General features: G+C 52.5%; 1 protein-coding gene across 3 annotated transcripts in view; it reads left to right on the top strand.

Annotated features, from left to right (window-relative positions):
* Positions 1 to 16,050, top strand: part of Col18a1 (collagen type XVIII alpha 1 chain) — a 100,612-nt gene that overhangs the window by 63,613 nt on the left and 20,949 nt on the right. For all 3 annotated transcript variants that reach the window (XM_055607188.1, XM_055607186.1, XM_055607185.1), the window contains 12 exons: positions 4,180 to 4,266; positions 5,475 to 5,531; positions 6,943 to 7,072; positions 10,907 to 10,983; positions 11,280 to 11,465; positions 12,415 to 12,441; positions 13,242 to 13,304; positions 13,408 to 13,485; positions 13,730 to 13,783; positions 13,942 to 14,100; positions 14,546 to 14,608; positions 15,482 to 15,508. In XM_055607188.1, the coding sequence (XP_055463163.1) occupies positions 4,180 to 4,266; positions 5,475 to 5,531; positions 6,943 to 7,072; positions 10,907 to 10,983; positions 11,280 to 11,465; positions 12,415 to 12,441; positions 13,242 to 13,304; positions 13,408 to 13,485; positions 13,730 to 13,783; positions 13,942 to 14,100; positions 14,546 to 14,608; positions 15,482 to 15,508 (1,008 nt within the window). The remainder of the gene's footprint in view (positions 1 to 4,179; positions 4,267 to 5,474; positions 5,532 to 6,942; positions 7,073 to 10,906; positions 10,984 to 11,279; positions 11,466 to 12,414; positions 12,442 to 13,241; positions 13,305 to 13,407; positions 13,486 to 13,729; positions 13,784 to 13,941; positions 14,101 to 14,545; positions 14,609 to 15,481; positions 15,509 to 16,050) is intronic.

Here is a 16,050-nt window from a genome sequence, read left to right as displayed (position 1 = left end):
GCAGAGATCAGAATCTGACCCAGGCAGGTCTGTTCCTGATCAATAGAGAATGGGGAACTGTTTCATCTGCTTTCAGTTCGTTTCTTAGCAGTCTCCCCCACTGGCTCCTCTTGGTGTGGGATGCCAGGTGTCTGCTGCTGAGACCACCTGAAATGCCCCCGAGACCAGCATTAAGCTCGGTAGACAGCATTTCCAGTCATCTGAAGTTCGAGTAACCTGCGGTGGGTACATTGCCAAAGCATGCATGCTGTTTCCTTCCTGGGCGAGTTAAGAATCCAAAGGAAGCTGGCTGTGATGAAGTGCCCTGTTGGGATCTGGTCACAGGGGAAGGTGGGGATAGTCCGGGGAGGGGGAAAGACACCTGAAGCCGGAGGCCCACAAAGCATTGTGGGAGAATGAGTATAAAGGCAGGGGCCAGAGACACCAGGGAGGTGAGGCATTATAGCAAACAGAGCAGGCAGCATGGCTAGGTCACAGGGAGGCAGGAACTAGGCTGGCCATGGGAGGGAGGAAGAAGGGCCTCAGGCTGAGGGAAAAGGGGTGGGGCAAAGAGGCCACCCTGAAGGCCACTGGGAAACCCAGATGCAGTACAGGAGACAAAACCAGCAGATGGTCCCCCCGCCCCCCATCGCGACTTCAGCCTCTGACCTTAGCTGGCTGGCACACTGCTCCCTGCTGTAGCAGGTTCAGGTGAGCCAAGACTGCCCGTGTGCCTGCTGCCAGTGCTGGTTGGTTTTTGTCACGTCCCCACAGCTACAGCACCATTGGTCAGAGTGGTCGGAAGAGTTTCCTACCACGTGGAATTCATCTATAAACGTTCACAGTGCCCCAGTTTCCAAGGTCCAGATTGCTTAACTTCTGGGTCCAAGTCCATTAAATATTTGCAGTGGGTCTTATGGCTTTTGTACAGCTGACATCTCCCCCATTGGATGTTGGGAGAACTCTAGGCGGGGTTGGCAGAGTTATGAAGGGCAGGACGCAGAGCAGAACTCAGTGCAGACACAAGTCTTTCCTGCCCTCTGCAGGCCTTTTCCAGATTCGGGCACCCGACAGCCTTGGCAGAGTGTGTGGCCATGTCCAAAGGAGTGAGCCCGTCAGTGTGGGATGCCATGTGTCTGTTGCTGAGACCACCCGAAATGTCCCCAAGACCAGCATTGTCCTTAGGGAGCAGTTTCCTAGTATTTAAATCTAATTCTTTCCGACCCTGGTGGCTCTCAACAGTCACCAGGGCACCTGCCAAAGCAGAACTGAGTGGGCCTCTTGAGTTGTCCATTCTGTTCCCAGATGCTGTGTTGACATGAGAAGCAGAAAGCATGTATCCCCCTACCTGTAAATCCTGTACTCTCTGTACAATAGGCCTGTGCCTGAATAATGAAGGGCTCCAGGGCATGGGTGATACTCACACATGCACACACAATCATATGCTCCTTCTTGCAGAACTGTATGCACTTATGTGCTTTCCTGGTGCTGGCTGACTGGATATCCCAGAATTCCCTTGGACCAGACACAGCCAGACCATTCTTCCCCTGCTGGTCCAATACTATCCCTTTGGTCTTCTTAGGGTACAGATATCAGTTCTGTTTTTCCTCCCAGACCTAGAGGCCTCCTGCACCTCAGTTCATCATAGCACCTGGGATATCGGACATAGAGTCCCCACTGTCACAGTGTTGGTCCTGGGAGGTCCAGCCCTGTTTCTCTGGCCCACTGAGGCCCACAGGGTTGACATACATCAGGGCTTTCATTCTGCTGCTCCTCTCCAGCGACTATCCTCCCATGACCTTAGCCACGGCCTGGGTTTCCTGATGGCTGGGTACATTGAAATCTGTGGCTTGTGAAAGGTGGGCTCTGTTGGCCTGAGGGAGGGCTTTGGAGGAGGGATGCCGTCTCTGTCCTTCCAGGTGCAGAGGACACTGTGGACTGGGGTGACCTTGGGAGGGTAGGGTGGGGTAGGGCGGGCGAGGGTAGGGAGCATGCAGACCAGTACAGTCTCACTAGTTTGGTTTAAGTATGGGGCGTTGGTGTCGGACCTCATTGCTACCTGCGTATCCCAGCTCCCAAGGGCAGCACCTGGGAGGTGACGGTCCCCATATCCCATCACATTCGTCACCAAGAACAGGCTCTCGGTCTGCTGCTGTTGAGCCATATTTGCCACATCCCTCTCCTGTACCTGGCGATTACCCAGTAGACACCAGTGATGCTGGACATATTGTTGTCAAGTCTGTCAAGTATGTTTCCCTGATGTGTCACTAGATGTCACCATTGCTGCGTCCCATCCAATGCCAGCCCCAGGGCTGTGCTTGAGATCCTCTGGAGAGCTGGCCTGGCAGCTCAGAGAAATGGAGCCAGGTGTGGGTCAGTGTGGGGTTCCAGGGAGAGAGCTGTGAATAACGGGCACCTCCATATAGCCCAGCTGGTGGGGGCACAGACTAGCATCTTGTCCACTGGCAATGCCGTGGGTCTTCTGGAATATACCAGAGTTGGGTGGCAGGGACGTGGCTTGATAAAATACTATACCGGAGATAACCGATTTGAAGCCAAACCACCTTGGTGGTGGGCCTGCTAGGTGGCTGCGGGTGTGACTCCCAAGTGTGTACCTGGCTGCTTTGAAATGACCTCTTGTGGCGATGCTTGCTCGTGGCCAGTGAAGGCCTTGCCCTGGCTGGAACTGACCAAGTTGGGGTGTTCGTGGGGTGCATACCTCCCCTCTCCCTCACCTGGGTCCATAGTCATCTAGCCCCTCATTCAGCTACACTAATCAAGCCAAGCTGTGTGTGTCTATACGTGTGTGTGTGTGTGACACACTTATGCATACATGTATACACACACACAGACTTTGCTGTCTTCAACACTCGGAGGAGTTGTAGAACATGGTGTCTGGGGTAGGCCTAGCCCAGAGTAGCTTTGACCCCATGGGAGGTGTTAAGGAGTATTTCCCAGAGAAGCCAGACTGAACTGAGCATTGAGATGAGAAGGGATGAGGAGGCCTCAGGTCAGGACCCAGCTGGGTATAGACATGGATTGTTAGTAATCATATGTCCCTTAAGGGACACAGGGAAGTGTGATTGAGGGTCAGCTGACGAAAGCATCTGAATTTGGGACATTCCCTGTGTGAGCACAGCAGGGGCCAGCCATCGCCTGCCCCTGCTGGGCTCCCAAGCCAGAGTGATGGTTACAGTTTTCAAATGGCTGGAATAATCAAAAAGTTATTTCATGATATGTGAAAATCGGCGTGCAATTCGGATTTCAAGCATCTCCATGTCAAGCTTTGTTAGGACACTCAGATCCTACCCTTAGTGCTGCTAACATCATTATTCACACAGGCAGAAGCCAGAGGGAGGCATCTCCCATCAGGCTGAGCTTCCACTCAGGCCGGGGCCGTAGACTTTTCTTGTTAGAAAGTCACTTTGGAGTTGAGGAAGCGAGGTCTTCGCTTGGTAAACTGAAATTAGTGTGGGCAGCGTGCGAACGGTAGAAATGCAAACACGGGAGCAGTGGGTGAATGCCAGCGTATCCTGTTGGGAAGCTTTCAGGGTGCCCTCAGACAGACACCTCGGAGCCTGCATGAGAGCCGGCGATCCAGACACAAATCATGAGGTGCGGGGACACGTTTGATGCCGGCTGCCTCTGATCCTCACGGCCTCCCTCAGCTTGGCCCAGAAACTGCCGCAACTTGAAAGCCAGTTGAGAGCCCCGCTTCTTGATCTTGTCGACAGAAGGGAGATTCCCCTGGTAACTTGGCAGGCCGGGCCCAGGGCCAGCATGAGTCAGAGGCTTGCCTGAGCACCCGCCACCAGAGCTCCAGGGTCTCAGCTTCCCTCCTTGTTGTTGTGACCGGATATCTGACCAGAGACCACTTAAGAAAGGGAGGCAGGTGCTTATTGTGGCTGGCGGTTTGAGACTGTCTGTGTGACAGTGAGGGACAGCCTGGTGACATGAGGCGTGAGGCGGCAGGTCACACTTCAGTCAGGAAGCAGAGATCGAACAAAAAAAATAGGGTGGGGCTGTCACATGTCAGGGCAGTCTCCTGGTAACTCAGTCCCTTCCATGAGTCTCCAACCCCTAAAGATTCCACAGCCTTCCCGAACAGTGCCACCAGCTCACAGCCGGGGGTTCAAACACCCGATCCACCGAGCGGGCTGCGTTTCATTTTCAAACCAGTGACCTTCTGCCTCCGTCTAGGGGATGATCGCGGAGCTGAAGGTACGCAGCACCCCCCGGGTGAGCCCTGTGCACTGCTTGGACGAAGATGACGATGACGAAGACAGGGTGAGTGACTGTGGTGGTGTGAGGAGGCTGGGAAAAGCCAAAAGATGCCAGTGGGGCACCAGGAACCTGTCTTCAGACACCTCCCCCTGCTTCAAATTGCCGTTTCAGAAAAGCTGGGGAAATGTAAATGTCAGAGACCAACCCACGGTGACAGAGTGTGATAGAGGGGGTCCCACTTCCGGAAGTGAATGTGTTCTTGGTTTTGTACGATGTGCGTTTACAGGGAGGGAGGTCACATCTGCCTTTCGTGTGATGTGTGTGTCTCTTGATGTGCTATGTATGCCATGTGGGGTCTCTTTTCCATGTGGGGTGTATGTGGTGTGATCTGTACGTACCGTGTTGTCTGTGTGTGCCCCTGTTGTCTGTGTGTGCTTGTGGACAATATCATGATATCCAAAGAAACAATCTACCTGTTACCTGAGGACAGGATTGGGACACCCCCCCCCCAAGGACATCACAACGCCCCCATCACTAGTTCCTCTTGAGTAGACCCCGGCTGTGTTGTATGTCTGCCTTACACTTGTGCTTTTCTATCTTACCCGGGAAACCTGTTACTTTTTCCAGGAGGGAAATCAGAAACGTAACTGGCTTCTTTCTAGTACCAAGTACTAACTAGCTCTAGCGCACGGCTGATGCTGGATGGGTAATGTTCACTCCTGAGCGTGCCGCCCAATGAGCAGGCACACAGGCTGCCCATGCTGGCTCTCTGCATACCCATCCCACCCGGGCCGCCTTGACGCTGAGCTCTCACTATGGGTTCTGTGGGCCCAGGTGGGGTTTCACCTTTGGGTTTATATTAAGTTCCATTCCCTAGTGGGACGAATGGCTGGCCCCTGGCCTCCCCGGGGCTCCTGGAAGCTGCAGGGAAGAGAGAGCGTGAAGGCAGCCAGTCCAGGCAGGTGATAGGCAGGGACAGGATTGTGAAGCAGCTGCCCTCTGTGTATACTTCTCCAGTGCCAGTCTGGACTGGGGTTTCTTAGGTTACCTGCCCACTGCCTTGCCTGTCCCCTAAGGATGGCATCCCAAGAAAGAACAGCCATGTCACGTGACAGGAGTATTCAGGCCTGACCTACAACCTTCTGGCTGGCCTGAGCATCGAGTCTGACTGTTTTTGACCCAGCAGGTGTCTTGCTTGCTGTCCAATTGATGTCCTATCATTGGGTCTCTGGTGGTCCTGATTTCTTCCTCACTTCTCTTACACCCTGCAGGCATCTGGAGATTTTGGAAGCGGCTTTGAAGAAAGCAGCAAGACACACAGGGAGGAGGTGAGGCCATCCCCTGGTTCAGGCAGGGGAGGAGCACGTATTATCTGTTACAGGTGTGTAGGACATCCCTCTGTCATGCAGGTACATGCCTAGCAGGGACTAGTCTGAGGTTAGTCTTGTTCTCCCCTCTGGCTCTACTGCCTCTTGCCCTGAGCAAGAAGCTCTTCTCTAAAGAGAGTTTTCTCCTCAGAGGTGACCCAGCATTTTATTGATGCTGTTGGCTGATACGTGACCCTAACTGGTTTGTGTCTAACACGAGGACAAGATGAGTAACATTGTAAGGAAGTTTCTGGACAGCCATATTGTGTGCTTTTTCTAGTCTGGGGTCCCGAGAACCCAGAGGGACTCCAGATATGAAAAGAATGTTTGAGTGAACCCCCCAGGCGCCTCTGTAACCCCAGCATCTAGAATGCAGAGTCTGTCTTTAAGGTGGACCTTGGGGATCAGGGCCGAGAAGATTGTAAGATGCTAAGAGGCTCAAGGACCACTGCCACCATTCCTAGAAATGGTGTTGAGGACTCCTTGATCTGTGCACTGGGGTAAGGGTGGGCAGGTCTTAGGGACAGGGCCCATGGCCATCTGGCACTGCATTCTGCTGCCCAACAGAGTTCCTGGACACAGTCCAGTGAGTTGGTGGCCTAATGATGTTCCACCCATGGTCCAATAGCCTCTGTGTTGCTTGATGGCCACAAGCCCTCCTCCTCACAATGTGGGTTGGATTTGCAAACTGCTGCCTCTACACAGGGTACCCTGGGCATGGCAGATGTTGGAAGTGCAGATACGCCTGTGAGTGCCACACCTTGTGTGTAGACCAGAGATTGCTAATAACTAGCTTGAGTGCTCATACCTCATCTTTCCTCGTGACCCGCCCTCTCTAAGTAGGAACCTGTGGCCCTACTTAGAGACCTTACCCAGGCAACTGTGAGGGCTTCCCTGAAGGGCCTGGCCAATCTGAAGGTCCACGTGGAAGCTTCCCTTTGGAGGCGTTAAAGCCATGTCCACCCTAGTCTGTGATGTCTGTGCTGTGACAGTGGCATCAAGAGTATCTGGGCCCTTGTTCAGGCCTCACAGCATCACCTCAGCCAACGTTCTCCCCAGGGCCTGGGCTACACAGCTACTAATAGAAAGTCATCAGGAATACAGGCCATGCCGATGTGGGTCCCACTTGCCAGAATTAAGGACTATCCAGGTATATGACACCAACCCCCAGGCTGATGGAGACGTTGAGCAAATGGCTCTGCAGAAATTCATGCCAACTAGAGTGATTTTTTTTTTTCTTATCTTCCTCAAAAGCATGTAAAGCATTTCATAAACCATAAGCCCCAAAGCCAGGCAGTATTGCCGGCTCCTACGTGCACGGGATAGCTGCACGGCTGGAAACAGAGCCAGGTTTTCTACTCTCCTCTTGCAGCATACACCTCTGCCACCAAGGCTTCCCCAGCCACCCCCTGTCACTTCCCCGCCCTTGGCTGGAGGCAGCACCACAGAAGATTACAGAACAGAAGAAACGGAGGAAGAAACCATGGTCAATTCTATAGGAGGTAAAACTTTTCTAGATGTACTCTGTGTGCGTGTGTTGGATGAGGGCTTTTTCACAGCCAGAACTGTCCCCATCTTCCACCATCTCAGAAGAAGGCATTCTTCCTGTTCAGGCAGGCTCCTGGCTGGGCCCCAGGAGAATTCTGAACCAGGCAGCTGTGACATGTCTTTCATCCTCCCATCAGGCTTTCTCTCTGTATTGCCTTTGTCTGTCATGTGTAGGAAGCTTTCCAGAGATGCCATCTCCTGGTCCAGGGCCATCAAGTTTGCTAGAAGAGTGTGAATTGGTTCAAGGGAGGTATGGTGTAGGGGAAAATGCACCCTTACCCCAGGCTGTGCCATGGATCAGCATTTAGGTTTGGTCAAGTCTCCCATGGAGGCCACTGTCTGGAAGATATGCACAGGGCTCCTGATCTGTGGGAGACAGGTCCGGGAATGCCTGTGTCATGTCAAAAGTGAACTGTGTGTCTTGGGATATCCTCTGTTACTGGGGTACAAATGTGGCACCATAACAGAATAAATCCCTCCTTCCACATCACCACTCTATGGGATTGAAGTACAGTGGTTTCCATAGGCTCTGAGGACTGAAGCCTGCAGGACTCAAGTACTCACAGTTGTGAGACACAGGGTGTAGATTTCCGCTGGTCACCAGCCATGGCTGCCTACCTTTGTTAAGTCATACAAGGCTGGAGAGTATCCACTCAGGAGTGGGGACTTGCATCCCACCTGCGATGTGTGGCCCCACGGGCCTTGAGGTGAGCTCTGCCTCAGCGCCCATCTTTCTCAGGGAAGACGAGAAAACTTGACCGTTACTCTGCCCGGCTCCCCTGGGCAGCCCACCCCCACCTCCCCTGCTGTGGCTTCTGTCACCACAGGCAGCCGGCCCTTTCCCAGAGCTGCACATGTGTGTGGGGGAAATACACAGTAAGTATCATCTTAGTTTACTTGGCACTGTGTCCCTTTTATAAAGAGCATCCACATGATAGCCAGTCAGTTATACGATGGTCCCCTATCACCCACCGTGCGGACAGACCACATGCATTTGCCCGTGTCTAGCGATGGGCATATGCGCTGTGTTCAGTTAGAGGTGGCTTTAGAGAAAGCTATCTCGGGGCTTCTGTCTGCCCACCGGGCCATTGTGCAGGTAGTTTATCTGTTTACCACCCACCCCAGCATGTGAGAGTCTCTGTACCTCACCTCAGGAGGGCAGTCTTTAGGCATCACTGTGTCACTGTTGTGAGGTGGCCTGCCTCATGCTCTCATTCACGTTACCATGATAACGAGCGTCTTTCCGTGGGCTTATGTCTCAGTGTATCTCTAGATCTTACGCCAAACTTCAGTGATCTGCATGAGTTCTTATTGTTGAGTTTTGAAGAGTTCTTTAGGTGTTCTGGATTTAGTCACAGTCATTGTCTTCATATTCTCTCTCTCACTTTCCCCTCCTAACCTACCCTCTGGAGATATGGATATATCTATATAAATATATAGATAGCTGTATCCATTTATCTATCTATCTATTTATCTATCTATCTATCTATCTATCTATCTATCTATCTATATCTAGGTAGCTATAGATATATAGATATCTATAGATATAGATATATAATGAGAGATCTATCTCTATTTATATACATAGAGATAGCTCCATGCATTCATGTGTGTGAGTATGTGTGTATATATATGTGTGATTGTGTGTGTGTATATGTGTGTGTTAAGCTGGTCTTGAACATGCAACCCTCCCGTCTCAGCCTCTCAAGTGCTAGGATTACAGGTGTGAGCCACAATGTCCACCTTCATTTTCTTAATTAGCATCTTTAGAAGAGCAGACCTTAACTAATTTTTGCTGAAGTTCAAAGATCTTACTCCTGGTGTCATCTAAGACTCTGCTCAAGGTGCTCCAAAGACCTATTTTAATTCTTAAAAAACCAAACCAAAAAAAACCAACCTGTCTGCCCTCCCCCCACCCCTTGTTCTGTCATGGTTAAAAGACCCTTTCTCCCTGCCGAGCTGAGATGTGGAAAGTGAGCCTTCTACAGAGTCTATTTCTGGACTCTATTCTGCACTGTGGGTTTCCACGCCTATCCATCTGTACCATGCCTGGGAATCTTTGCCTTTCTCTCTGAGGCATGGATCTCTCTGTCTCTCCTGACCTCGCCTTTACTGGGTAGCTCAGACAGGCTGTCTGCCCTTTGCCTTCCAACCCCAGTGGGGTTTTCAGCGGTCACCTGAATTGCGGACTGTGGCTGTTGCCGGTCACACATCCACAGAGAGAAGGAAAAAGCCTGTTGGAGTTCTGGTGCGGATGAGTTTGGCAGTCTTGACGTCCTGGTAAAGATTCTCAAGACCCATCGTTGCCTTTTGTTTAGGTCTTGTTTGAGTTCTCCTAGCAATGTTTGCGTAGTTTTAAATACTGCCCCAGGCAGTACAGTCAGGTTTCTAGGAAAGCCTTGCTGCCGCAGCGAGAGCCCATGCTGCCCTCTTGTGGTCAGACGTGGAGATCGGCTCCTGCAGTTGGAGCAGTTTGGCTGTGACGGATGCGGTCTGTGGGGTTATCCTGAGCTGGGACCTATCTGCCTTATTCCTCACTAAGCAGATGAGCCCAAGACCATCAGCAACACCCCCTTCCCCCCAGAACGATCTCGGCCTCATGGGCTAGGAGTGGCACCGCAGGACCCTAAGAATGAGGAAGGGGCCTGAGCATGCTTTCTGTGCCAATCTTAAGTGTGATCCTCAAGCCTGCCAGGTACTGTATTGAGTTCAGCCAGGAATAGCTGTGTGAGCGTCCATTCTTACCCAAGACAGGGCCTCTGTGCACCAGCCAAGGGGCACTAGATCCCTCGAAATAGTGTTCAAGAAGTAGAGTCTTCTTGACTTCAAGAACTGGTCTCCAGGAGATGTCTACGTAGACATGGTACATTCTATCCTGTCTGCTGCTGGTGAGAAGTTGTGAGGAGCCACCACCAGGAGTCACCCATAAGCGTCTTATTAATCACAAAAGGATGGTACCTCAGGAAGCACCTGTCATGTGGTTCTCGTGAAAATAAGCTCCCGAACCATAGCTGATACCCAAGGCGGGGGAAGGCAAATGGTAGAGTTGGCAGACTTCTACTTCAAGCTCGGGGTCACCAAGGTCTCTGGCATCTGCTGTTTCTGACCTTTGAAGTCTTTGAGTGTTTTTTTTTTTTTTTTTTTTTTTTTTTTTTTTTTTTTTTTTGTTTGTTTTGTACACATCCATAAAAATCCATTCTTGGCTCAGAGGCAGTCCAACCCTAGGCAGTGGGCTGACCTTTGGCTCCGGCAGCACTTGTGGGTTGAGCACGTGTGAAAGATGCGAGGCCAACACGACAGGAGGTTCTGGGGTGGTGTCCTCGTGGTTACTGTTCCCAGAGAAGAAGCCACGGGAGAACTGAACGTGGGCCGTTTGTTGGGTTACCACTCCTCCATCAGAGTTGGGCTCCTTGCATGTGGCCGAGCTGTGAAGGACAACCCAGCACTTGGGAAACGCCACAGTGTTCAGGGCAGAGATCATGACAAGTGCCACAGATGTGCAGACAGTTCTGCAGAAGAGGAAATGGCGTGGGTGGAGTTTGCCTCTGTGTGTGTGTGTGTGTGGGTGTGTGGGTGTGTGCGCGCGTGAGCGTGCCTTTTTGTGTCATTCACCTTCACCATTCCCGTGGCCCCTGTCCTCGGGGCTTTTGGTAGGCGGAAAGACAAGTAGCTGTTCCCATAGCCTTGTTCCCCTCGCCCTTGATGGGTGGAAAAATAAAGCTCAGGCAGTGAACCTGAGAGCCTGGGGCTGCTGAAAGCCTGCCAGTGCCACTTCTCTCTCTTCCCAGCTGAGACCCTTCCTGGCACAGACTCAAGTGGTGCAGGAGATGAGAGTGTCCAGAACCATGGAGGTGGCTTGTTAAAGGTGAGGCCACCTCCCCATGACCTTGACCCAGGGCATCCCGGGCATGCCTTCCACGCCTCTCACTTTACCAAAGCCCTCAGGCCCACCCCCTCCCCACCTCCCGCCCGGCCTACTGCCCTTTGCAAAGCGAAGCGTACCAAGCCTCTGCATACCTACCCTGCCCATCCCCCTACCTCGAGCCCTCCCTCCATACCCCCCTGGAGTCCTCTCTGAGATTCAGTGCCCAGAGGATGTGGCAGCAGTGTGAGGGGAATTTGTAGGCAGGTTGCAGCAGCCTGTACCCTCTTTGTCCCCAGGGAGGTCTGAAAGGACAAAAGGGAGAGCCAGGTGCTCGGGGCCCGCCTGGCCCAGCTGGGCCCCAGGGTCCTGCAGGCCCGGTGGTACAGAGCCCCAGTGTACAACCTGTCCCGGGAGCACAAGGACCCCCGGGACCTCAGGGCCCACCAGGGAAGGATGGCGCGCCAGGAAGGGATGGCCAACCGGTGAGTACTGCTCTCTCCTTGTGATCTGGGCTGAGCCGAGGTCTCTGACCGGGACTACTGGGAATGTTGTTTGGGGTCGGAGCAGCAACATCCTTGTATCCTAGGACTCCCACTGGCCCTTCTGACGTGCACAGGAGCTAGAAGGTGGTTGGAGCATGGAGGCCAGGTGGCCCTGGACCTAAGCTCTGGTGCAGAAGTACTGTCTGTTATGGGTCTGGGGTTGCACAGAGATTCACCACGACCATGGATAAATGTTAATAAGAAGAAGCTTTGTTAAATACTGCTGCCGGATACTCATGACACCAGGACTTGCAACGAAGAGCCATCATGTAGTCCAAGACTTATGATGTCAAAACTCATGAGATGACATGTATTCTCTGTGCATGTAGGCAGGGCCTGACTTTACCATACATGACTTGCAGCTGCCCTAGTCGCTGAGAAGAGTAAGCAAGCTTGATTACAAAGGCAGAAACAACAGTTAGTCTTAGGACCTATTGTCTTACTAGAAGGGCCCATTTTACAAGATCAATTTAAAATAGTCTTCAGTCAGGTGGCCCATGCCCACGCCTTTAATCCCAGCACTTGGGGCAGAGACAGCCAGATCTCAGTGAGTTTCAGGCCAGCCTGGTCTACAGAGCGAGTTCCAGGATAGCTAAGGCTACGCAGAGGAACCCTGTCTCAGAGAGAGGGTGTATGCCAATGTCTAGGGAAAAAAGGGAAGTGAGCTGCAAGGGGCTTGCATATTAGGCATTCTTCGCTTTTTCGGTCTCCCAAGCATGGTAAGTCTGAACTTTAAATGCCCATCACACTGTCAGCAGCACATGGCTCTCCTGGTTCTCAGCTCCGCACCAAAAGGGCTTTGACCGCTGGTGTGTCTCTGTGTCCAGTCTTGTGTAGCTGCCGCAGGGCTGCAGCTATCATTAATAGTGGCTTCTCTTACACGTTACAGGGTGACCCCGGTGAAGACGGGAGACCGGTAAGTTTGCTTTCTCTCCGCACCAGACACTGTCCCGTGTTTTACACAGGCTGCACAGGCCACCTGCATCCAACACGGGGCCCATGGTTTCCCGGAGATGCCGCTGTGGGAAGGCAGCTGCTTCACTTGGGTTGTGTTTTATATCTGGCCTGAGGTGGCTAACGGGAGTTAAGCCCGTGCATTTCGGTGCTCGTGTGACTACCAAAACCATGAAGCGTTGTTTGCAGCCCCTCAGAGGGGAGGATGCACACCCAAGAGCAGGGAAGTCAGCATGCAAGAGAGGGGCTGCAGTGCTGAGGAGTTGGGGTCCCTTATGTTGTCAGGGCGACAGGGAGCTCTTTGTACGTGACAGAGAGCCATGCTGAGTGCATGCAGCCCAAGCTCAGTCTTTCTAACTGGAGCTTTCCCCGAGCCCAGCGTGTCCATTGAGTTTGCATGTACGCATGTGCATTTCTCTCTCTCTCTCTCAAACACATACACACACCGTGGACTTACCAACTACTCTGCCAAGGATCTCTGTGGTTCCCATAGTGGAAGAGGATCCATGCCATCGCCCAGACACTGTGTGACTCAGTCACTATTCTCTAAAGCCAGTGGTGTCCCTCTTAAACTCTGGCCTTTTCTTTGGGGTCTTTTTGTTGACATGGCTCCTCCTGGTTTATTGAGCCTCCCTGAACCCCTAAAGGGCTTGCCTCCTATCTGCTCCCTGCTCTGGAATGAGGGGCCTTTGGGGCTCAAGATTCATTCTGTGAAGGGAGAGAGATGCTTCTCTCTACCTAGCCCCTACCTGTGTCTTCCAGGGTGACACTGGACCTCAAGGCTTTCCAGGGACCCCAGGTGACGTGGGTCCCAAGGGTGAGAAGGTAAGTGTATACAGACCAGGGTATGGCCTGTTTCCTGTCTCAGTTCCTGACTAAAAGTGGGTTCCACGTGTCCTCAGTGTGACAGATCTGTCTTATGTCCCAGGGAGATCCTGGTATGGGGCCTCGAGGACCTCCAGGACCTCCAGGGCCACCAGGACCCTCCTTCAGACAGGACAAGCTGGTAAGTTCCACCCTTGGCCTCCTCTACGCCACGTCCCGTTACTTAACCCCAGGAACTAGCTCCTGATAGTGTTTGTCCAAAAGAATGCTTGGGATGGTGGCCAGGCTGTAGGGCAAAACATCTCGTCCCACCTCCCATCTTAGGCATCTGTGGGATGGTTAGGGGGCAGCTAGCTGGCTGGCGCTGCCTGGTAGTCAGGACAGCGAGTCAATGTCCTGCGATGGCTTCTCTTGCCTCTCCTCAGACCTTCATCGACATGGAGGGATCAGGCTTCAGTGGAGACCTGGAGAGCCTCAGAGTAAGTGGCTGCACCCCGCTGTCCCCACGGCACATGTAAAGCATGGTACCCAAGGCGTGAGGGCGAACCCCTTGGGGGCAGGACAAGACTAGCTGGGGATGTGACCATCGCCCAGCAGGGCCATGTATTCTATGATGGACTGTATCTCTCATGCCCAGGGCCCACGAGGCTTTCCTGGCCCCCCAGGACCCCCTGGTGTCCCAGGACTGCCTGGTGAGCCAGGGCGCTTTGGGGTCAACAGCTCCTACGCTCCAGGACCTGCAGGCCTTCCTGGTGTACCAGGAAAGGAAGGGCCCCCGGGATTTCCTGGTCCCCCGGTAAGTTCTGCTGCCTCCCCTGACCTAGAGCACCCTCTTGACTGGGAGGTGGGGCGGGGGTGGGGCATCCTGTGAGGTTTCTTGCCGGATCAACCTCAGGGCTCCCATAATCCGTTCTCCATTCAAGGTGGAGGTGGTTCCCATTTTGGTCTCTCTTAGGATGAAGGTGGCGGGGGTAGGTTACCCTGTGATTCTGGGGGTGCTGACCCACTATCTGACTCTGGATGGATACATGAGCCTGCCACCTCAGGCTCTCCGGCATAACCAGCAGCTCAGAAGAACGAGCCCACACAAATGATCTCCATTCTGTGATGGTGCCTTCTGAGCTGTGCATGCTCCTTGTGGGGGAATAGTTTCTATCCTGGCTCTTAGGAAGTTTGGGTGCCAGCTCTTGCCTGCTCACCGTAGATCCTGTCTAGCCCATCTTTGTTCTTCTGTCCCTCAGGGACCTCCAGGTCCTCCAGGCAAAGAGGGCCCACCAGGAGTGGCCGGCCAGAAAGGCAGTGTTGTAAGTCAGCTCCTTTAAGTGGATGTCACTTGGCACACACCTGTAGCCAGAGGGTGGCGGACACTGTGTGCTTGGGGGTCTGAGGAGGGTGCTTGCTATCGGGTGAGGCCATGGACACGGTCTGCGGCCTCAGCTTTGGAAGTCGGGGTCTCCATATTTGCTACAAAAGGACTAGCAGCTTAGGCATTAGTGCTTCATTTGATTTGAAAGGGTTCGATACTTGAGGTCTTGCTTTAGTTAGATTGATAGAAGTCTTCAGAGGCAAGTTCAGCCTCTGCTAACCATGTGGTCTTCTCACTGATGAGGGAGGGAGGCACTTCCTGGAAATGGGATGAGCAAGACCCACCCCCACCCCGAGAAGGTCCTTTTAAATCAGTGGTTCTCAAACTTCCAGATGCTGCAACCCTTTGTTACGGTTCCTCATGTTGTCATGACCATCAACCATAAAGTTATTTTTGTTGCTACCTCATAAGTGTATGAATCATGATGTAAATATCTGTTTTCTGATGGTCTTAGGCAACCCCTATGAAAAGGTCAATTTGACCCCCAAAGGGGTCACAGCCACAGATTAGGAACCACTGTTTAAAATGAACTACATACCCAGAGCTTGTCTGTTTTTGGCTAAGCCCAAAGGGCTCTCCACTTGATAGGTTCTGAGAGACATTCCTGGAGAGATGCTTTGGCCTTGGGCTCTCATGGCTCCCCTCCCTGCTGAGCTTCCCAGCGGTTCTATCCCTAACAGACAGGATGGGGGTTGGGGTGGGAACAGGCCCAGAAACCCCTAAAATCAGCAGAAATAGGACCATTGGTTTTCTTTTCTCTGATTGATACACATGTCTGAATTTATTGTAATCCTGTTCTTTTTCCGCATAGGGAGATGTGGGCATCCCAGGACCCAAGGTACTAGCCAATTTTCATTCTGTTAGAGCTGGGGCTTCCTGCTTAGTAAAAGTACCCCAGCAGGATGCAGGGGGCACCCCTGTGAGCAAATGTAGTCTTCAATGTTGACTGTGACTCCAGCTCCACCAGTGTGTGTGTGTGTGTGTAACCAGAGGTGTCAGATTTGGAAATAAGCTCCCAGTGGGCAGGTATCGGGGAACTCTGGGAACTCCTGGGGCACCTCAGTCATGTACCTCAGAATCAGAGCTGCCTAATTCAGCAAAGTCCCCAGCATCCTCGCCCATTGCTGTACAGGGAGTACCACACTGGCCCTCCTGTGTTCTGATAAACGTCCTGGCCGGCACTCAGAGGAAGAGTGGGGGCTGATAGGAAAGTCCAGTGTGGGGAGAGAACAATATGGGCATGAAAAACAGATGGGCTGATGAGTAGGAAAATGTATACCATTCATGGGTATCTGCACAGACACTAGTATCTACACTCATGTGCACTTGTATTACACACACACACACACACACACACACACACACACACACACACACACA

This window comes from Psammomys obesus, unplaced genomic scaffold (assembly GCF_907164565.1).
Source record: "Psammomys obesus unplaced genomic scaffold, mPsaObe1.curated_primary_1811, whole genome shotgun sequence".
In the NCBI taxonomy this organism is placed as follows: domain Eukaryota; kingdom Metazoa; phylum Chordata; class Mammalia; order Rodentia; family Muridae; genus Psammomys; species Psammomys obesus.
The sequence above is the reverse complement of the archived record's forward strand: the minus strand, read 5'-3'. Positions and strand labels throughout refer to the sequence as shown.